Consider the following 24102-nt stretch of genomic DNA (forward strand, 5'->3'; position numbering starts at 1 on the left):
GGAAGATGTTGGAAATTTGTAGGTAAATCAATAATAGAATCATGTATTGCTATGTGATGTGGAAACACTTCTGCAGGCGAAAGGCTTTGCATTCTGCCAGCGTAGATAACAAACACCTCATAAAATGCTAGCTAATATTCAGTGTGGCCAGATAAGAATTTGATACTTGCCCTCAAAAAACATCTTTCCTTGCGTGGTATGGGAATCGTATTTCACGTCAATCAAGGACAGATGTAGCCACATTAATAGGAAACTTTGGGAATGCCTGAATAGTGGGATCTGCTTCTCTTGGTATATTTGCTTGACTCTGGGTAACATGAAAGGAGCTGTGACCTTGTTCCTGTATAAGTCTGTGCTCTTTGAAGAAGCAGATAGATTATGATTAGTTGATTACAGATGATAGCTTAGTCCATGATGATGCTTGTTTTTTTAAGTGTTGTCTGTATAGTACTTCATCTTTTGTTGCTGTTTCCTTATTCTTGAAAAAAACTGTTTTGACATGAGCAGCATGAAATGATTTGTGTTGTCAGGCTTTTTTATTGTTCACTGTCTCTGATATTTCTGAAAGGTCAGAAGTTTCAAGCTCATGTGGTAATAAAGCTCATTTTGGCGAACTCCCTTCACACTGTTCTGTGGTGTCCTGGTGCTGTTTAGGAGCTCACATGATAGAAAGCTCTATTAAACCTGGTGCTACTGCCTTATTTTTATGGGGTTGTGGGAGATGAGTTTAGTTCTGTGTTTTTTTGAATGAGGATTTCAAGGAATGCCTCAGGAAAAAGAAATATTGTTAGAATCTTTAAAGACATTGCCATTTTTTTTATCCCCAAAGCCAGTTTTGATTTCTTACCAATTCCTGAGAATGTTGCTTGAACTACGGGGCTGAACTCAGAGGTAACACTCCTGTGCCTGGAAACAAATGTCCTGTTCCTGGAGTCCTGAATATTTTGGGAAACGTATTTTATTATAAATGTCTGGACCAGTTGCAGAGCAATGACTTTAGAAATGTTGAATGCTTCTCAAGAGTTTAGGCCTTCTGCTTCGGCAGAGCAGTACCAAGTGTGGTGTTCTGCAAGTGCTGGGTTATTGCATGCAGTGACATGGTATGCTGCACATGTGTGGGAGCTCTGAGCAGCAATACATCTGTGCCGCTTAGCAGCTGAGGAAAGCCTGCTAGATACCAGATGTGGGGGGACAAAAAAATCTGGACTAATCTGTAACTGCTCAACTCAGACTTCTAAGAAAGAAGAGGAGGAAGTGTCTGAAGACACATGGATGATACTCCAGCATCTGATTTCAATGATCTTTGAATTGGACACTTCAAGAAAGTTGAAACTTTTTTTTTTTTAAGTAAATGTGTATTCAGTTTTGGTCTATCTACAGAAAGAGGAGAATGAGAATCCTACCCACAGACCTGACAGGGAGGGTTTAGACTGATGTTCCAGGAATGCCTCTCTGCAATGTAGTTCCTGATGGAAGGGAGACAAGGTCACAGTGGGAAGCAGCTAGAGCGACACACAGGAGGAAAAGCAGCTCTTCTACAACACCCTCTGGGACACCCTGCTTCCCCTTCTCTCTTTGTACGTGCAGGCACCTAGATGTCCTTGATTTTCCCTGAAAACAATAATAATTGCACGGTATTTAAGATTGTGAATGTATCATGCAGTCTGTATGTCGGAAGTGTAGGCTGCCTATATAAAACCATAGCAGTAATATGTATCATAGTGCAATAATTTTATTGTATAAATTCCATTATTTAAATTAATAATTTACTTCCATATTAATAAGCCAGCAAATAATTAAAAACTGTAACTGCAGTAATTGCTTTTTCAAAGCCACCTAAGGGAATGCAGTTTACAGTGACTTTTATTTTAGATGCCCATGACAAAATTTGCTGTATTCTTGATAAATTTATCCTGGGTGTTCAGGGTAAATCTTACAGAAGATGTGGCTGTAGGCGTTCATGTGTTGTGACTGTTGAGCGCTGGTGTTGCTCTGTGCTTGTTGAAGTGTCCCTGACCAGTGGCTGTTTGAGCTGTTAACTGGGAAGCCTCTGTCTCTGTTTCCCTGTCTGGCCTACCAAGGGCTCACATGGCCCTTGTACAGGATATTTTGTGGTTTTTGGTCTTTCAATAGAAGATCCTTTATTTTTACAGTACAGTGTGGGAAGCCTTTATTAATCACTGTAGAACTTTGTCATGCATGTGTTTAGCAAGCAACTATATCTGTTTCTTCTGTAAACAGCACTAAGTTGCAGAAAAAATATCTTTTTTCAGAGGTAGCTGTAAATGGAGAGTAGAAAAATGAACAAGGTTTCACAGGTTTGCATCTTTGTCATTGTTATAAATGTGCTGCCTCTCCCTCCTACATTAATATATATGTGGGACTGAAATAGGCAGTACCACTTTATTTAATATTTTTAGCAAGAACCAGAATTTTTGTCTTTGTTCAATAGAATACTGAAGATCTATCAAATGCTGTTCACTAATGGTAAACAATATTATAAAAATAATGTTGATACAAAATGGGATTTTACTGTTTCCTTGAATACTGAAGTCCATTATTTCAAAGTTTTTGCGTGATTTAATCATTTTATGTGCTGATTAATGTATTCCAAATTCCTTTCAAAAACAAATGTATATTTTAAAGATAGCATGGTAAATTACTTTTATATTTACAAGTTTCACACAAAATGTTTAATCCCAGTTTAGTGGATTTCAGTCTATTTCCAGCTGTATAGTTCAGTGGGGTAAGCAGTATGAATTTAGCTGGTTTTTGTGTGTGTATTTGATACTTCTGCATTATTCAGTAGCTAAAGCCAAATGAATGGGAAATGGCAAAATTTAGGGTGGGAAGATGTTTTTGTTCTTTGAGGAGGGCATACAGCTGTAAGAAGAATAGTCTTGAGATAGGGATTGATGGAGTTAAGAAAGCTGTTCCAAAATGTGACTGCAACAGAGATGAAAGACATTCTGTGGTATAAGGAGATAGGGAGTTAGAGTGGGAAAGAGCATGATGAATGGTCTGCAAGAGTGGAGGAGATTAATTCATAGAGGCTGAAGGAAGCAAATCCATGGAGGATACTGAAGATGTGAGAGGGATGATATATGGCGATTTACTTTTGCCATTAATCTGTGGATAATGTGTTTATTGATCGAGAGAGACCCCTGAAACCAGGCGTTGGAGCATCTCATTGGCGGACAAATTTTAATACTCCTAGTTGGAGAAGGACTTTCCTTTCTGAGCTGCCCCACTGAAAAGAACAGGATGATTTCTGTAGCAAGGATTCAGTCTGTAATAAATTTTTGCTTTGTTTTCTCAGGTTAGTTGAAATGGGAAACAAGTCCCAGATGTTTAAGTACTATAAGCTGAGTTGTGTGCCAGCATTCCAGGGAGTAGGAAGTTTTTGAGGTTGTATTTGTCACTTAGGTGCAAACTTTTAAGATCTCAATTGCAAATCTTGCCTAAAAATGTTAATAAGCAGTATTTTCAAAGATGCTGCAGTTAGCTGAGCCAAGTGCTTTTTTGAAATGTTTGCTATTGCACCCTCATACAAAAATATGTAACTAAAACAACTCACTGCTCATCCATGCAATATAGAGACTTTTAATATGCCACTGGTATATCTGATTCAGAGATCTTACTGTTGTCCACCTTAATTGCTTCAGTTAGCTGAACACAAGGTCTGGTTTATGTAGACTTGCATTTAAATGTGCAAGTTGTCTCATGCAGTAGAGTTTTGCAGTTGAATATCAGCCTAGATTATATAGAGACCGGAAAACATAATGACCTATGTGCTTGGCATCCCCTCCTGACTACTAGAACAATGTGAACACTGTTTAAATGTATGGCTGTGATTAAATATAGAAATTAAAATCTTAGTTTAGGCATAGTAGCTACTTAAGCACACCACAATCTGTCACTGCAAATAGTAATAGCACTATGTGAGAAAAGGAGCAGAAAGGCAAGTGAATCCATATGCTTAAACACAAAGTTCAGGAGGTTATTTGAGCAAAAGAAATGTCTGTCAGAAACTGGAAATCCAACACTAGTGAATCCTAGAGACAGAGACGCAGTCCAGAGCGGGCAGTGTGAGAAGGAAACTGAAAAGCCTCAAATGGAATTTGAAGAGCAAAGAGTCAAAGACAGAAAAACAAACAATAAATTCTTGTGGTATATTAAAGATGGGAAAGACTGTGAGAGATTGGGCAGGTCCCCTGGGCCTGCTACTCTATACCCTGGAGCTGTCAACTGCAGGGCTTCATGTAGCTTTGTGTGAAGCATCTGATGCTGCTCTGTGCTATCAGGCCTGGGACTGGATCAATCTGCAGTTTTCCCTGTGTGACGGCTCCCTCATGATGATTGCTTTCTGTCCCAGAAGTCCATGCCACCCTGTCCCAGTTAACCACAGATCCAAAAATAAATTCTGAGTGTTCCCTGGATATTTCTGTGATACTTTAGCAGCTTTCAGCTAAATCAAATGTCAGATTTTGAGGACCAGTGGGTATATACTTTTGGAAACCTCAAGGTCCCATTGTCATATCAGGCCTTTTGTCTCTAGGAAGATGTAGATAGATGTTTGACTTGGCCAGTGTGACAGACTGCTTGGCTACTGTACTGTGTCTGAATAGTGTAATTGGGATCGGAAAATGAATGCTCAGATTGCTGTAGAGAAGTGTATAATGTTCATGAACCTGCTGTAAGAATCAACGTTAGCTGAAGTATATTAAATAACTCCAAATTTCATAAGGCTTGTAAATTATTCTGTTCAGGATCAGATTAAGGGCTCCTATGAAGTTCTCCTTTGCCATGCTGACATCTCTGCTTCCATAATCATGTTGAAATTCCCCAAGTAGCAGATCTATACCTGGTCTCTGAAGAAAAGATTGAAAACCAGTCCTGAAGGTCATATCCTCTAAATTTGGAAACCCCTTTACCTGCTGCCACTTCTATTTTAATGGCTTGCGTCTCCTGCTCTGTTAGGTTTTTTCTAAATTACTGCTTGGTGTGTTCTCTCTAGCAGTGCATCAATAAATTACAGTGCAGGCTTTTCAGAATTGGTGAATTTCCATTTCTGTGACACTTTCACAGTCTCTTGAATTGGTAAGCGTTTGTTTCTTACAGAACTTCCCTCCATGAGGATGGGGGACTTTTTCAAAGTGTTTTCAAAGTGCATATCTGCTTCTCCAAACGCTTCCATTTAAAAGCTGCAGGACATATGTTTGTTACCTGTCTGGTCATGAAACCTGTGTTTCTGTTGTGTGAGGGTTGAGAAGTCAGAAGGGAGGTGCTCAGGTCAGAGCTTCCTTCTCTGGCCTCCTGCAGGATCCTGTGGCCAGGGCAGCACTGGGGAAAGGAAGGGTAGGAATGACACCTGGTTAGGATTTTTCAAGTTATTTCTGTCTCAAATAAATTTTCAGAAAGTTCTTCCTGCTCCTTACTTGCTTCAGTAACATCTACCCTCTTTTAATCTTTGTTCCAGGTGGGGCATGTCTGTAGGAATACTGCTATCCCAGAGATACCTAAGTTGTAACATCTCCCTTGGTTGGCAGTATTAGACTATGGGCTGGGCTTCTACCTGTAAAGCTGCCCAGAACCAGCAGTTGCTGCTGGTGTTAGGTGATATGTGTGGAAGGTCTTCCAATAAAAAAGTATTGAACAGGAACTTCCAGAGGAATTTGCAGGTAGTTACAAATAATGTCTCTGCACTAAAACTGGTGAAATGTGGAAAACTTGAATGCAGTGGTCATGATGATGTGCAGGCGTTGAGTGAAGTGACACGTGCAGGCCAGGGAGTGCTGTTGCAGATGGTGAAATGGAGTAAGCAAAACCAAACGTGTTAGGGCATGATATTTCCACAAGACTGGAAAATTATTGGTCCAAAGCTGCTCCAGACGAGGTTAAGACTGGACATGAGGAAGCGTTTTTTCACTGAGAGGGTGGTCAAACACTGGAACAAGGTTCCTAAGGAGGTGGTTGGTGCCCCAAGTCTGCCAGTGGTTGGTGCCCCAAGTCTGCCAGTGTTTTATAGGCATTTGGACAATGCCCTTAACATGCTTTAACTTTGGTCAACCCTGAGGTGTTCGGGCTGTTGGACTAGATATGAACATTGTAGGTCCCTTCCAAATGAGTCTAGTGTATTCACAAGGAGCTTGTTTATAACCTTTCCCAGAATAGATTAATCAAGTCAACATTTTTTTCCATGATCTTATGAAGAATGTCATTATACAAGATTGATCTGGAAGACAAGAGAAAACTCTTCAACAATTTGACATTTACAGAATGAGAAGGCAGGAGATTTGTCAAAGGCATTAAAGTGGCCTTACAGAATTAAAATGATTTTGCAAAGTTAAGACCCTGTTTCAGAAATTCACTGTATTGCAGAAATGGGATAAACTTTGTGTATGCCAAAATGCTTTTTAGAACTGGGTTTAAAATGCAGCAAGTATGTTTTTCTTCAGGGCTCAGATTTTCTTACACATTATCTCTTACCCTCTCATTTTCAGTCCACCAATAATTTCCTTGTTTGGTTGGTTGGTGCTCTCTTGATTTCTTTCAGCACTTCTGAAGGGTTTGATCCCATCACAAGGTTATACAGATAAAGTTTCATGCCAAAGGGTCTATCTTAAAATAAGCAATCAGTTCTGGGGCTTCAGAGAGTAGAACTTAAACAGTGCGAGGTGTCTATTAAAATGAATTTAAAGAGCCAGAAAAAGTGGAGGATCTACTTAATGAAAATCACTAAATCTTGTAATTTCTCCTGAAAAAGAATCAACAAGATTGCTGTCAGAACATTTCACAGTGGTGATTCCCCCCTTTTAAAATTTCTTTTTTTTTTTTTTTTATTGAAGGGACTAAAAATGCAGTACCTAAATGACTAGCATACAAAAATTGATTTTTATTGATTTCCATATGACCTTGCAATGATAAGCATTTTAAGAAGATAAATTCTTCATAGACTTTGTCTTTAAGTGAAGCATCTGTTTGCTTCCCATATGTTCAGTGTTTTTAATATAATATGAATTACACAAAGTTAGGACAGAACTGAATGATGAAAGTTGGCTGAATTTGTAGGACAGAAGAGAAAGTGATGGAACTGTGGAGCTCTCTGTACTTGCTGTTGGAAATGAAACTTTTAATGAGAGAATAAGAGCAACTGATGGACTTGAGTGTGTTAGAACAATGTACTGTTAAAAAGCTGGGACTGTGCTATAGTGAAGTGAATGGCTGCATATCTGAAATAGTTTCACGATGCTCTTATTGTATGTAACATGTGTTCCTGTCACAGCTTTGAAGTGAAATTTTGGGCTTCAGAGCTGACTGAAGAAAGCAGGCTGGCAATAAGATGTTCTACCTGAGGGTGTTTGGAAGTATGGAGGCAGTTGCACAGGGGTAATAGATGGCAAAGTAAAATGCAATTTATAGCTGCAGCTGCAAAAGTCATCTGTCATAAGCTGGTCCCTCAGTATCAGGGATGCTTGTGTCTCAAATGCCTTCCAGCTCTTTTCCAGTTTAGGCAGCTCCCCAAACCTCTTTGTAAACTGGAGCACTGAGTAATACTAGACAGGCTGTTCACCAGGGGCATGTGATACAAGCCATATATTTTTCTTATGTGTGTCCAGTGTTTCCTGTAGTGTATATTGAGCTTTGCTTATCAACTTCTTTATACTAATATATATATTATATTTTCATTTTTCTGATTCATTGTACCACTGCTCTGCAGTGCTGCTTGCATTCGTGAGACTTGCTCATTCCTAAAAGACACTGCTGCCTTCATTGGGGCTTGTTAAGACTTCGATACTATTTATGTCTATCACAGTTTTGGTGCATTAGTTCTGAATACTTGTTTGCTAAACTTCCTCTAAAGCTACCTGGAAAGGGAGGATCTGACATGTAATTAGGGACAGCATTCTATTGCTGCAGTCAATCTCAGTTCTCTAGTTTTTGTTGTAACACTGCTGTAGTGTAATGGCCAATTTGCTTTCATTATCAGATTGATTTATCTGCAACTCTTATTTTTGCCAAAGTTGTTGAGCAAAAGATGGCAAGGCTTTGAACAGAACTGTAAAAGCTGTGTATATATGAGAGGTTTTAACAATCTCATATTAAAACTTCAGTATGACAGATGTATGTGATAGAGTCTTTGACTCTCAATTCGAAGTATAATATTTCTGTAGTTGAGTTTCCATCACTATTGACCCATGTTTAACCAAAACACAGTATACAATGTAATGTATCAGATACCTGTAAGCAATAAAGGAAGCAATACAGCGATGAGTTCAATAATACAACATGAGAAAGTAGGAGAAGAAAACTATAATGCGTTCCCACAAAAATCTGTCCTCTATTTCTGTTCGGGCCTGCACTGAGATAATTGAGAACATCAGTGGTCCACAGGAGGTAAAGCTTATGCTTTAATACCTTTGTGGATCATGGCCCAAGCTGAAAATGTATATTTCAGGCATAAAAATTGAGAGGACTGCTCCTTCTTGCGGGAGGACACTGGAAGGGAGCAAAAAAGTTCTGTCAGAGCTTTATGAAGCGTTTTCCAAGAGTTCGGACATACTAAGGAAAAAGGATGCTGGAAAAGTGGACAAAATCAGTTGTATACACTTTTAAATATAAAATTAAACAGGTCCTGTGAGAAGGGAAAACCCTCTGAGTTCAGAGAATGGTCACACATAATGCATGTCTCTTACATTTTGGAAGTGAGGGCACACAAGCAATTTGCTGAGATGGGGATTAACATCTCATCTTGTTGGTAAGCGATCTTAGGAGGCCCCTGTTAATGAAACGAACATCAACTCTTTAAGATACCACATCAATCAAAATCACAAATAGATTTTTATTTTTTTGGTAGCGGTGCTCGAAGGTCAGCAAGCCCAGAGGGGAAACAGTTGCTCACTTTAACAGCTTCGCAACTCCCCAGAAACTCAAAGTTCAGAACTATTCATGGGAGCTTTTTAACAGGTTGCATGACTTGGGCTGCTCCTTCAGTCAGGTCACTTAGATCCAAGCCAGAAAGCTTAATACAGAGGAACTTGAGATAACAAAGCAAGTCTATGAATTCTTCAGAAATTTTTTTTAGCCTGTACTTGTTCTCTCTTACAAAATGCATCTGCTACTGCTACTCCTGCAGAAAAAAGATGTACTGAATTGTGATATGAGCACAAATAGACTTAGGGAATCAAACAGCAGGCATGGAGTTGCAACCGTGCAACTTCTTGAATTTAAACAAATTCTGTGATCTTGTGAAGCCCTGCTCATCTCGGAAGGTGTCTGGGTATGTGTGGCAATGTCGAAATATGGTGTGAGAGTAACTTTATTTTGATCAAGGGCTGCACACTTTCTGCACATAAGAAGTTTCATTTATTTGGCTTTTGGTCTTCATTGGTGTATCTGGGACTTGTCTTGTAAAATCTTTGTAGTCAATGTGGCTGGAAAAACTTACCTTCATGTATTTTAAGGAAAGAATTTTGGGAGAAAAATAGGTGTGTTGATTTATTAGCGCTAGCAGACTTTATGTGCTTTCCCTTAAGAATAACTGGAGCTAGTTCCCCACAAAGATCTTGTTAGCTATCAAATCACCAACATCTGTACTGCTGCCAGTGCTGACCCATATGTTGAACACATGCCAGTTGCTTTACTTGATGGAACTTGGAGGATAAATTGAGGAGAGGCTCTTCACCATAAAGAAAAATATGTTCTGTTTTAATAGGATTATTTTAAGTATTGATCCACCTTTAATTTTCCCATCAAGAGAGGCTTTGGAAGCATGTGAATCTTTTGAAAGCAACATCCAGAGTATTTTCTTAAATTTATATTGATTGGGATTCAGTGTCTGTTGAAATCAGTCATGGAAGCATTTTCTACTGTTTTTCTTCAGTAGTCTAGTGAAATTCTTTGGACTGTAATACAAAGTCCATAAACAAGGTCAGTTTCTTCAAGCAAACCTGTTCTTTCAGTTACCTTATGGTGTCATGATATCAAATGTTTGCAAAATAATCTACAGGACTAGAGGGCCAAAAATAGATGTTGCAGGAAAAGTTTTTGATTTTTAAGCATTACTTGCCTGGATCTTTTATCCAAGGCCTTTGCCTTTAATTTTGATGACTATATGCTTTTCGGTGCACGATGGCAGAGCCCAGTGGCCTTGGGGGACTATACCTGAAGCATTTAGCAGCCTGCAGCTTCTCTGTGGAACGATACCAAGGGGCATTTACAGCTGAAATTTGGGTGAGGATACTGCATGCTGGTATGTCACTAGTTTTGGTAGATAGTTGTCCAAGGATCTGAAAAAATGCAAAAGTCACTGAATTAAACAATTCGCAGAAGATAACTTGTGTGAAAGACTGCCTCTGCACCAAGATTTACCTATTGGACTTCTATGTTTTCCGTAGATTATTTTGCAAAGGCTTCCCAATGTACACTAGCCTGAGAAAGAAGGGTGGGTAAAGTTAGTGGGTTCACAGTACTGGGAAATGAGGTTGATGTTACCTAATCCAGAATCAAAAGAACCAGCCGAAAGGCTGTGTGGTCCGTGCTTTTGAACACATGAACAGTATGGAGGGATTGCGAAGCCGCCGTTTCGCGTCTGACCACCCTGGGGAGTGAAGAACCTTCTCCCCTGGCAGCGCGGGGCTGCAGCTGGGGGTGCGGGCACAGGAGCAGCTCCAGCTGGCACCGCGGGTCAGAGCGCGGGTCAGAGTGTCACTGCTGGCTGCCGCACACAGTTTTGTTTTAAAACCATTAAGAACTACAGATCTAATTCGATTTTTTTAAAAGGAGGATTTTTAGTCTTATTTGTGACCTTAGTTCTTTAATGGAAATCTGATGTAATTTCTTGTAGTTCTCTATGAGTACTTAAACAAGAAAAAAAAAGGAAGACAACCTCCCCACACTACTTTCATCTTTGTGAAGCTAATCCTGTCTCTTGTAGCTATTTTTCTCTTAAATTTTTAGAAACGGGTTGTAATGGACCACCTAACTAACTCATCTGGAAATTATGAAATAGTTCATGACCTTCTGAAATAAACGTATTAGTTTTCCTACTGCAACTTGAACTCCTTAATCAGAGTGTTGAGAAAATTATCTCTAGAGACTCCTGTCTTGTTGCTTTTCTGCTAGCGAAAAGATTCCCAGAAGAATGAAAAGACTTTTACATCTTCTGGCTTTGTCTTGATTGACTCAGATTTTTTTTTTTTTTTTTTCCTCTAAACTCATGCACATCTTTAAAACCATTTTATACTTTCCTTTCTGGATAGTACTTAATACACTAGTGATACACAAAGAAAATATTTCAATTACTTCTGTGTCCCAAAGTTACTGGCAACCTTGAAGTGTGTCCCTGCCAGGAAACATGAACATGCAGTGAAGCAATGTACCAGAGATAAGTTTTAGAATGTCATTGGTACTCTGAACACATCTGGATTCTCTGTGTTATATTTTATAATTCTCCATAGGTAACATCCCATCATTAGAGCCACTGTGTAAGTCAAGCAACAGTGAGAAGTCCGGTGTTTCTGGCAAGCCCCACTTGCTTGCTTTCCAAGCCCAATGGTGTCCAATACACAGCGTTTGAGCTCCACGAGCCCACCAGCACAACCGCCTTCCCTTTCTCTGACGATGGCATCTGTCCTGCTCTGGTGTTTGTACCAGGCACTGTGCATAGTTGGCACAGCTTCTATTTCCTCTATGGTTTTTGTTTGCAGGAAGGCGGCAGAAACAATTTTTGACCTTGTTTTTTCTTTTTTTTTTTTTTTTTTTTTTTAAATTATCCTCAAGGAGTGTAAAACAGCACTATCTCTACATAGCCACGTTCTGCTTGTACATTAGCTGTGTCCCCACCTAATTGCATTTTGGACTTCCTGGTTTTCATGTGGTAGTAGTCCACAGTTACTATGACTCCTGAATATGTTTATGCATATGTACTACACATGTTGTTGTTTAACTGTTGTCATTACCCTTACCTAGGGTAATGCAGTTAAGAGTGTTGGGTTTTTTTCCACTCTGTATAGATGCAGGGCATTCAGTGCGATGATAAATGACACACTGTCTCAGGCCCTCAAGCCAGCGCATATTGTGGTTGTGAATGCACAGGGATTCTTCCATAAGTCTGTTCTAGTTCTGGAAACTACACTGTATGCACTAAGTATCTCATTCCAAAAGCACTTGTAATAAAAGTAGTTTGGGAAACCCAAAGAAAAGCAGCACCCTTTTATTCTGTCTAGCAATCTGTGGGAAGAGATTACCTGAAAGACTCAGTCCTAGAGGTTGCAATGGGCTATTACCTTCATTTATAAACCAGCCCTGTGCAAGTGTGTGCAGTGCAGTGATTCGCAGCACTGAAAATCTTTACATGTGTGGGAAGGTAATTGCTATGGACACAGAGAAAGAATGAGGTAATTGTTGCACCATCTCCCAATGACAGTGGCATTTTTGTGTGTCAGTGTGTGACATGTGCGGTCACCAGGACCAGGTACCTCCCTGGCCATCCTGGGGCGCAGGCATGCCCTAACGCTACCTTGAGCTCCACCTTTGGTTCTGGATTTTGGTAACAACCATGTGAGTTTTGAGAAGTGCACAGTTGCTTTAATAACCAAACTGCTACATGTTAAAAATTGTTGTAAGTGTCTAAGACTTCGGCACTGAAGTTTCTGCTCATTCAAAGGGATTGCAGCCATATATACCAAGTATCTGTTCTGAAGAGACCAAACTGAGGACAGTCTGCTTTTCAGAGGCCGGTATAAATCTTGTCTAGCACCATGCAAGCCTTGCATTGCTGGGCCAACACAACTTTTGGGGATGACTGTGTTTTTACAACAATACTCAAATATGTGAAAAAGAAACAAACCACAAACAACTGACCCCACAGCAAGAACTTTACTTGAAAAGATAGTGAGGGTTTACCTCATCCCATAAAGTGAGGATTCAGAGTTAATTTTAAAAAAAAAAGTTCAAGCTGTTGTTTATTTTTACTGGAAAGCTTTTTTATTTTCTAAGGAAAAAAAAGATGACTTTTCAGTTCACTATGCGTTTTTGCAACTGTGCACAGGCCTTTAGCCTGAAAAATAAAAGCAGATGCTTTTTTATGTGGCAGAAACTTTGTTCATTTTAACAGTTAGATCAGATCCACAGAAACAATCTGCATTGCTTAAATTAGGTCTATCTTGAAAGAAATGTCGTTGGTTACAGAGTTGTCATTCAAAGCTATTTTGTAAGTGCTTTGAGCTGTGATCCATCTTGGGAATCGTGTGCTACTTGCTGTAGCCAGTCATCACTGTTGATGTTAGTGATTGATCAAATAAATCAGATAACATCATTTTTGCTCTGGCTGTTAAACCTCTGAAGAACTTCAGAGATAGTCATAGTTATGTGAAGAACCTGGCTATCTACAAATATGTAACTGCTTGTGTGGTGTGTGTTTTTTTTTCTTTCTAAGTTAATTGTCCTTGGAAAGCAAATTAAAGACATAAGTAATGTTGTTGAAGCACAGCCATAGTTCTTTCTTCAGTTGTTTTGGCCCAACTCCTGTTAAAACTGTGAATTGATATTAATAAATAATAGCTGACAGGTTTGAACTTGGCAGATGAGAATTATATGAATCATCTTTCGAAATTCTGTTTTGACAGAAGGAGAGTAATAGTGATGGCCACAGCTTTATAAAAAGTCCATCCACAGTGCTCAGGGCTTTTACTGCTTTCCTAGATCATCTTACTGTGGTGATGGTAGACGTCCATCAACCTTCTACTGCACAGATATTCCCAAAAACCTATTTGCTTTATTTGTCTGTCAGTGGAAGCCCAGTGGTGTCATAAAAGGTTAATACCACATCTGGTCTCCAGCTTTCTGCTGGTCGACTGATCTAGTTTTACTTGAGACTACTCACTTTAAAAATGAGTAAGTAATTGCATCCTATAATTACAGTGTATAAAATAAGGTACAATTGCACTGAAATGCAGTGTACGGAAATAATAAACAGCTAAATTTAATTACCAGCTCATTCATTCTATTCACAAAATGTTTGAAGGTGAAATAAATAGCGAGCAGCTTGAAATCAAGTTATCAAACTATAGCTATTTTTGTGAAGCACAACTTTGTTATTTTCTAGAAGTTCTTCCATATAGTGTTTTCATTAAAAACAGTGCAGGTATGGTTTGGTGCAGCAGACTGCGGAGCTTTCTCTTTTCTCTTTGATAAATACTTTTGCACCTGGTTGCAACTTTGTATATATTGTTGTTTTGTTAATGATAAAGCCAAGGCTGTTAAGTCTGAAAAATGTGTGCGCTGTGGTTACAAATTCCAGCAATTTGTGGACGTTCTCCAGCACAAAGTCTACAGAAATCATTATTTGATTGCATGGCAAAATGACCAGAGCAGAACAAAGATTGCTGTTTCTTGCTGGTTCTGTTGTTATTAAGGTATGTCCTAGGCTTATGTGTTTGCTGCCTCTTTTTTCCTTTGTATCACCAACCTGTCAAGCAGGGAACCTATTTTAAACTTGGTGATGTTACTTCTATTATTGATGCTTCCAGAATCCAAAACTCACCAAAATAACCCAAATTTAATGGTTTCAGTGTTCATCAGTGTCAGCAAAATTGAAGCTGCATATTTCCTCCCCATCTCCCTGTACAAGATTGTATAGCAAAGAAGCTTAAGTTTAAAAGAAAAAAAAAGTGTACTGTAGGACTGTTTGATTCAGAAAAGTGTGTGGGTTTGCTGGCTGGAGCAGCAGTCAGAGGGGGTGGTTGTTTCCTATGTAATTGTGGGGCTGTGCCAAGACTGAAATAATAGTTTTCTGCACGTGAAAACCACAGACGAGTTGAATTTTGCTGCAGAGATAGAAGTTTTCGGATGGTACTTAATGGTGTTGGTTCCTATTGCTGTTATTGGGAGTCAGTCTTCCAAGGGACCATTTGGAAATTGGTTTTCTGAAGTGTCTGGGCTTTGCCCACATGACCAAACTGCAATAGCAGGTCATCTGCTCTGAAACTCAGATTGCCTCAGGCTTTTTCATGGCCAGTGATAAATGTGGTGAGCTGCTGTCCGAGCTCCCAGCACAGGAGAATATTGCTAAGGAAACACTGTGTATTCTTATGCTCTGGAAGTCTTGCTGATAGAATTTTTTTGAAGGCCTTGCAACTTTTCATAATTTTTCTTAAGTTAAAAACAGTCTTAAATTACAGTTGGAGCAGAGGGTTAAAGGATGATGGTAGTACCTTGTAAATAATCCTACCCACTGATTTCTGGTTGATTGTGATTGTCCATATCTGTTGGGTACGGACAAAGGAGGAGCCACAGACTTCAACTTGGGCAGAAATTTCAATCAGCAGCTATGTGATGGGATATTTATCTGGTGTCAACAACACAGACAAACTCATGGACAGACTGTTAGGTAATGACCTTGCCCCTATGCTCAGTAGTGGAAAGCTGATTTTTTTTTTTTCTATCTGATCTATATTCTTGAAGGACTGATTAGCTCTAAAGACATCATGCTCTCTCCTTGCTGTCGAGGTGAGCAAATTCAAACTTCCCTTTCCAAAACTCACTTTGCTTTCTTGCTTTCGAACCTGTTTTGCACTCCCTCTTGTGTAAAGTAGCTACAAGAGGTGAATAGAAAGTGAGAGATGCTTCCACTTGCCCGAGGTTCTGAGAGCTTCCAGGTTTTCTCTGACAGAAAGTGTTTTGGAGCAAGCTTGCAGTGTTTCCTAAAAGCGTTGGTGTCGTGCTAACTATGCTGTGATGGACATCATATTCCTATAAGACTGCGATATGGTTATTAACATGTTATTTCTCATCAGCTTCATCCAAGAGCAAATGTGTTTATGTATAGGAAGACTGCCACTCTAAAAACAGTAAAATGCATGAAAAGCAGGGTATTAATAAAGAGCTTTGCCCCCCTACATTCAGCAGAATGATTCAGGATAAATCAGAAGGAAACTTCCAGTGCTTTGCATTCTTTGTTACTAGTGAAATGTCACAAAATAGAAATGAAGCTGAAAGTTATAAGCAGTTGTTTTCAAAGGCAACTTAATGAATGGATTTCAGGTTCTGCCTTTGCAAACATGACACAAGTTTTTTTGTGCACTTACATTCTTTTAACATCTTAAGAGCTAAAAAACTAGCTCATCTGTTCATCTTGTTTAATGATGCTTTTTGAGCACTCCTTGTTCTTATTACTTTAAATATGCTTAGAGATCGTTGCTTATCCAAAACAGTAGAACTCTGAATTTTATAATTTGTGTCTCTGGTCGATGTGTGTCTGGGTGGGATTTTCTGCTGTTTACATTGTTCTCTACACATCAAATTGCAAATAATATGTACTTAAATTTTACTGCTACGAAATATTAATATGTTGTCCTTTATTTTGGCAAACCATAAAGATGCAGAAGATTTAATGGACTTGAAAGCATTAAAAGGAGGCTATTGTTCAACAAACTGTAGCTTTCATTCATCCTGTAACTCTCTAATAAATGCAAGATGTTGAAGGGAAAGGAGCCAAATATTAGTGTGGTCCTAAGAGACCAAACAAATAATGGATCTACTTAAATTTGTCATTCTTCTTTCATGATTACACTCAAATCTAAAATGTACACAGATGTTATTTCTGTATAGATAGCTTCAGTGTTTGCTTCTGCTTTTGGTTTATTGAGCATTGTTAAATCGGACCAGTAATGTTTGTAATATAATTTTTTTCTTTTTTTCAGTTTTTTTGTAAGTTTGTGGGTTTTTAAAATTTCAGTTCAGTGTGCCTTCAATTATTGCCAAGCATATGGAATTATTGATGCAGTGCGAGCCGTTGCGTTAGCAGGGTGGTCTCACCTTCTCAGTTCCATGGGCAGGGTGCCAGCTCCGAGTCACACACAGCAGCGTGATGGCCATGACAGGAACTTTCCTTTCACATCTGCGCCTTGTGGTTTGCTCTCAGTTTTATGACTTTGTGTTTTTGAAGACCTGGGGGCTCAGACAATGGCCCCAGTCTATCTCTGGTCTCAGCTGCTGCACAGCAGAAATGGTGCTCTGTGCACAGAGGTGTCTGCTGCTTAGATTGACTTTATTTTGGGAAAATGGTTCCCATGCTAACATTCCTGTGTGGGACCTGTGGAAAGAAAAGAATGTGGATTTGGACTGATTTGTAATCCAACAAGTGGGAAGTTGCTTGGCCTCTCCTAATACTCCCCATCTGAGCCCTGCAGTTGCTTACAGAATGAGGATCTCAGTAGCTTGTGAAGGTCTGGTATAGCACAGGGAAGCAAACGAACTTTCTGTATGGCTGTCATATGTCAGCCCAAATCTTCTTGGAAAACTCCTATCTGTGTGTATTTCCCGAGACCACATCTACTGGCCTTCCTGCACTGTGAGAAATGTGGGGTTTATGAGATGAAGGCCCCCCTGAATGCCAGCTCGTGTACCACCACGTGTGCACAGACTGAGTTGTTTTGTTGAGGTCTTTCCCTGAGGCTGCGTTGCCACTTATCTGGGAGCCTGGAAATAAACAGTTCCTCAGAACACAGCATGGAAGATTTTTGTGGCTGGAAGTGCCAAATTTGTGTGGCAGTTGTGCATTTTTGATTCTTGTCCTAAGGACAAAGCTGCAGAAGGGGCAGTGGCCTGGACACAGATTTGGAGAGCTGGTGCACCTGACTGCACTAAAATAGAAATGACAGTGATTTAAAAACATAAGCTATTCCTACTGAAGCGAGTTAGCGTAAGTCATTAAATGCAGTGTTTACATGACATGAGGAACTCATCAAAGCTGCAGTTATAATACAATATTAGATATTTTTCCTTTGTACTCTTACTTAAAATCTGCTTGTTCTTTCCCTAAAAAGACCTCCAGGTGGTGAAAAAATAGAGTAAATATTTGGAAAATGCTGGCACGCCATTATTAGGCAGACTGATACATACCTCCTAAACCTGTTTCTCCCTGTAGCACTGTCCTTTAGCAGATTTCTTTAGCAGAAACACTTAGACTCTGCAGCATTTCTGACATACAGTGGGCTTAAATCAGAATTAAATGTCACTGAAGTCAAGGCCTCAAGTTGCACCAGAGGAGGTTTACATTGGATATTAGGAAAAATTTCTTCACAGAAAGGGTTGTCAGGCATTGGAACAGGCTGCCCAGGGAAGTGGTGGAGTCACCATCCCTGGAGCTGTTTAAAAGACATATTGAAGAGGTTCAATATTTATTCAATGGTTTAGTGCTAGAGTTAGGTTATGGTTGGATGCAATGATCTTTGAGGGTCTCATCCAACCAAAATTATTCTATGATTCTAAGTCAGTGGTGTTACCCTGGTGCAAAAGCTGGTCTGATATAAGTCAGGAATCCTTTGTGATTTTTATTGCATTAGGTATATAAAATGTAGCTGCTGGCTGGTTTGAGAGAAGTAAAACATCCTCTGTGTCAGGATGGATATATTTCTGTCAGAAGGAAGCCATTGCTCAAAACCAAGCTGTGCCATGCTTGTGATGAATAAGTATGGATGCTGTGTGTGCAAAGCAATGTTTTCCCATCTGTGTGTGCTAGACTGAGCATAATGGAATTTTTAGTGTATGTAAATGCAGGGAACCAGGCTGGAAGCTCAGCATGTGAACTGATGAGCTGCTTGGCCTGGCCGGCTTGGTGCCACGGCCGGAGCGGCAAACCCAGCGTGGCATCTGTCAGAGCTGGGCTGGGCTCCAGAACCTGTTTTTTCAAACAGCAGCAGTTGAGGTGTGAAGTTTCCAGAGGTGAACTGTATTTGATCAGCTGTGTTTGACTGTCACAAACATCTTGGTGGTGGTGTCAAACGTTTTGTGAGCGCACGATGAACAGTTTGAGCAAAATTCTCCGCGTGGAAGGTGGTGTTGCCTGATTTATGTGATGAAGTTACTGGTATGTTAGGTCAAAATCCAAAGCTGGCTGTTGCTTTGCTTTACCTGTAGTCTTAAATAAAAAAGGGCTTTTGAGGAGCATGACAACAAACTTTGTTCTCCACCTCCCTGTTTCAATACTAAAGGAAGACAAAATACATAATGTTTCCATCAAATTCTGGATGATTTTGTTAAATTTGATTTCTGTTCAGAATAAATGTATTCACAATTTATAGTAGACTGTAAGCTGCTGGTGGGAGGGTGGAACTCAAAGGCTGTGAAAGATGATCAAATGTTTATCGCAGTGTGTGCTTAGCCTTAGAATTCAGCTTTTTGCGAGTTCATCAATGTCTGAAGTTTGCTGTATTTGACTTTACAGATGAGTATGTGGTTTTTCAGATAGTGGCAAACCTTGCTTGGGATTTAGAAACTCCATACAAGGTGCATTAAAAGCATATAATGAATCACTTTTAAAACATAATGCTAAGGTTGCCTGCTCTGTACAATCAGAACACAAGCTGTTCATTATTACAAAATCATTTGCCTGTGTGAAGCTCTGTTATATGTAATTAAAAGTCTAAGAACATCCAGCTGATCCAGAAATTAGGTTGTCTCAAACATCTATTAATGCCTTATAACAATGAAAAGAATGCTTCATATTTCCTTTGGAAACATCATTGCTAGAGTGCCTGCAAGCGCCAGTCATTTTTTGTCTGTCTAGTGGTGATAAGGAAACAAATGATACCTTATGGGTATTTGCAGCATACAATCAGCAGACTCTTTTTTTTTGTACTATACTTTTAATGCTTGAGCCCTTTTGCAGGAGGAATGGAGCTATTCTATACCATCACAATTTTTTCTTATACAATGAAAAATAGATTACACTTAAATATTTTTGTTTCACACTTATCTCAGAATAATGCAGAATTTTATTTAATTGAATGTAGGATTTTCACAGTTAAAAGGTTTGAAAATAAAATGCTACATGTTGTTTAGTTTACAACCCAGTATCCCAGGAAGCTGCTGAAAGCAGTTTCCTTGGGGTGTGTGTTACCATTGACTGTTCTGCTCTCACCTTTTTCTGGGGCTGTTATTTCTCAGGACAATAAGGATACTTGCACGTTCAGAAATGCATTTAATTTAGTTTTTGGATAAGGAGGATGATGCCTGTAGTGCTGCCTTCAGGGGTGTGAAAGGTAAAGCAACAGCGTGAGCTCTGGTGTTTTTGGAGTCCTTGCTCCTGTAATGTAGTGATGAGCTGAATATCCACGAGAGAGAGTGTGTAGATGAAGAAGGAAACTTCTAACACTTCTTAATGTTTTTAATATTTCTATTGCCTGTTTAGTATGATAAACAAAAATGGTGTTTAGGTTTCCTCTAGAAATAAAAATAAATACATGGGGGTGATGTGGCAAACAAAAAATTTGTAATAATGCAGGAGCACACAGCTAACTGCACTACAGTTCAGGTTGTGTCAATATTTCCACTATAAATCCAGTTTTCAGTGTTTTTCAGTGGTAAAACTCTGCTTCAGTCAGAGACTTTACAAGGTGTTTCTATGCCTGAGAATGAACTTCCTTCTTTTTCAACTTAAGCGTATCTGAATTCTTAATTTCTAGGATTTTATAAGCACTTCCAGAGTATTGGTTGCTGTAAAACCAGTGTGAGTGCTGAAGTGATTCTCTAGCGTGTGTGTGTAAAATACTAATGATTTAATGTACAATGAGATAAGTGGCATTATCTATCTGTTCTAGTTAAATCACCCTTTGTGGTAAAGGGATTGTAATGCTTATCATAACAAGCAAGTTAGTTGCCCAGGGAGGTGTAACAGGAAGGCACTGAGCAGGCTTTTCTACAAAACTTTGTGGTATATGCTAATCTGGATTTCCAGTGTTGTATCTGCTCCTTGGCTGAGCTGATCTTTAACTTGGGTTTGTGTTACATTGCAGGGAATGACCGGGCGATGTTCGGATGAATGTAGAGTAGGATTAGACTGAAAACCCATGATCTGTCCAGACCTCAGGAGGTACAAAGTGACAGGTCTCCTGCCTTGACTGGAACTACTCACCACCCAGAGATGTGCAAGAATGATTTATGTCAGAGGCTTTTTGTTGTACAGCAGTGCGAATGGTGTGCGTTACTGTCTCCTGTGTCATTAAAAATAAGCTTGGGAACTGATCCCTTCCTTGTCCTGTCTATGAATTCTAGCATTGCAATCAGTGTTTTGAGTAGATAGTATTTACCATATCCAATTAGAAATATGTTAACCATGACACTTTTTTTTTTTAAGCCACTCAAAAATTGCATTGTTAAAGGAGATATTGTTTTCCTGATTTTATAATTATGTTTTGATTCATAGCAGACTTGATGTCAAGTTCTGCCCAACCATTGTCAGGTGTCCAGACCTAGCTGATGTTAACTAGGAGAGAATGTATTCACATAGCATCTTTCCTTCATCCTCAAGTTGTACTTTGTGGGAAGTGCTTCTCAGCCCCCCGCTCACAGCACTGTGAAACAAAAGCCTCAGCTTTTGTTTGTATTCAGATATCTCAAACCCTTCACTGATCTGCTGTCTGGCAGCTTATCTAAAGTTGTTATTTGTGTGTCAGCTTTGTCCAGTGCTTCCTTCTAGCATGTGTTTACTCTGCATGTCAGCTCCCCGAATCATACAGGTATCTGTTCTAGAAATCTAGACTGATCGTAGGACATAACTGCCTTATACTTTTTCCATTCTTGATGCATGATTTCATAGCAATAGATCACCTGAGGTGAAAAGCTAATACAACATTATTATTATGTTACTGAGGTACTGTTTTCATAAACTATTAAGTTATCAAAACATTCCAAACAGTTACAGTTGAAAAATACAGCTGATGAATGAAGGTCAGTGTTTCTGTGCACAGATGAGATGTTATTCTTTGACATTAATATCAATATGCAGTGTAGTCTTATAGCTTTACAAGAAGTTTGAACATGAATTTTCATGCTTTCATTAAATGCGGATATTTTATCATTATTATACAGTCCTATTACTCCTTTGTCTCACAGTTCCAGAACTTGCATCACATAAAAAATGTTGCCTATTCAAGTATTCTTCTCCTGAGTTCTACATTACTCATGAAAGTTGTATTAACTATTAGCATATTCATATTGTGGATTTTGTGTAACTATTGATGTTCCTGTTCAGGACAATATCAGTTTTGTGACTAAGATGTCAGGTGCTTGCTTATTAACCTCTCTTTCTTTCTCTCCCCTGCCCCTTTTTAGAGGCCTTTGAGTCTTTGCTTCGCTTTGCTGAAAACCGCACAAGTTCCCTGTTTGAGACAGCATACAGACCTATGGCAAAAGAAGCAGCAGAGCCTGTTAAAGAACTTTTTACAGACATCTCTCTCTACATTCTGGGAGCAGACACTACAGTGGAAAGTGCAGTATTACGGTTCTTTGACAGTCTCTTTCCTCTGGTGTATAGCCGGCTAATAAACCCAGGAATTACAGATTTATCAGAGGACTATACAGAGTGTCTACGACTTACAAGGCAAGACATAAATCCTTTCGGACGCTATTCTAAAAACATGGTTACAGAGCTGTTGAAATCTCTGTGGGCAAGTAGGATGCTGAGCCAGGCGCTCAGCCTGGGCATCGAGGTGATAAACACGACGGAACACGCGGCTCTGACGAAGGAGTGCAGCCGGGCGCTGGTGCGGATGCAGTACTGCCCGCACTGCCAGGGCCTCACGCTCATCAGACCCTGCGCCGGGTACTGTCTGAATGTCATGCGGGGCTGCATGGCCAGCGTGTCGGAGCTGGATGCGCAGTGGAGGGAGTACATCTCCACCCTGGAGTACCTGGCGAACGAGATGGCTGCCTCGCATGATCTGGAAATCGCACTGACGGGAATCCGGAACTCCATCAATGAAGCCATCCTGCACGCACAGCTCAACGGCCCTCAGCTCTCCGCTACGGTAAGTGCTCTCTAATTATTCACTGCTCCCATTTATCACTTTCATTATTTGATGAATGAGCATGTAAACAAGTTGTTGTCTTTGCGTCACATTTTAGTCTTCAACTAGATCTTTGTTTAATAGTCTGTGAAAACATTACAGAGAATTATATAGGGGTTCAGTAGAGTCTGCTTTGAAATGAAAGGGTTGGGGGGGAAGTTTGTTCCTTGAGAAGCAGTCCTGTAAAGCAGATGGCTCTGGTTTGTCTTCAGGATTTTCTAAACAAAAAAATTTGGGTATGTTATACTTGATATCAACAATGTATTTTCATACTCTAAACCATCTAATCCTGTAACTCTAGGAGCAGTGTTCCCCTGTGGTGTATGTGGAGACACTCCACTGGAATTGGTATAAGGGGTTAGAAGAGTTGGCTCCTAAGTAAAGGCAAAGACAATAACTGTTTTATAATTTTACAGTCCCTTTACTTTTGTGTTGACTGAGACATCAGGAAGGTGGTAATGGTTTATAATGAGTACAAAAGTTGGAAAAAGAGCATGAAAGAAACCAAACTTGACAGTGTTTATGTAAGTAAAGGATAAAAGTACACTCAAAGTGGATCCATTTTTGTAAGTGGTAGGTTAAGGAGTAAATAACTAAGATGGTAAAAGTGTATAATAAATAATAGCAGCATACGATTGGCAGGTGTTCTCTCAAGGTGATGAAGATTAGATCAGAAGTTTTTGAAATGACTGATGCAGCTGACGACATCTGTACGAAGATTAACATGACTGCCAATGGAAAAAAAGCAGCAGTGTCACCTTAAGCTGTCTAAAGACTACTCTCAAGACATTCAGATCTGGGTTTTTTAGATTAAAAGATTTCTTGCAGAGAAGAAATGAGAAGGAAATGCACAGATCTAGAAATTTAATTTATGTGCTGAACTCTGATAATCATATTATGTAAGAGAAATACAGGGTGTTTCAAAAAGACAGCCCAAATTATTTAGTAACCCGATTTCAAATTGGGTCCATCTTTTTGAAACATCCTGTACTTCAAAGAGTCTACGGAAGGAAGCTATGGCAGAGGATATTCTAAACTAGGGAAGTATTTTAGTAGGAGAAAAATGCTTGTATGTTTGTAACCTTCCAAGATAGCTAATATCACAGCTCTCTTCAATTTAGAACACCTGACAGAACCAGAGACTTACAGTCAGTATAGTATGTAGGTTATAAAAAAAATCCCTAACCATTTCTAGTGATCTGATAAAATTTTCACTTGATATTTGTAGTTATCTTAGTTCACATTGCCTCAA

At 39.4% G+C, this 24102-nt stretch overlaps 1 protein-coding gene across 2 annotated transcripts in view; it reads left to right on the plus strand.

Annotated features, from left to right (window-relative positions):
- Window positions 1–24102, plus strand: part of LOC309441874 (glypican-5-like) — a 348781-nt gene that overhangs the window by 62560 nt on the left and 262119 nt on the right. For both annotated transcript variants that reach the window (XM_082057076.1, XM_082057077.1), the window contains exon 3: window positions 22117–22811. In XM_082057076.1, coding sequence (XP_081913202.1) covers window positions 22117–22811 — 695 coding nt within the window. The remainder of the gene's footprint in view (window positions 1–22116; window positions 22812–24102) is intronic.

The sequence above is a fragment of the Streptopelia decaocto genome, assembly GCF_964273445.1.
Source record: "Streptopelia decaocto genome assembly, chromosome: 6".
Lineage (NCBI taxonomy): Eukaryota > Metazoa > Chordata > Aves > Columbiformes > Columbidae > Streptopelia > Streptopelia decaocto.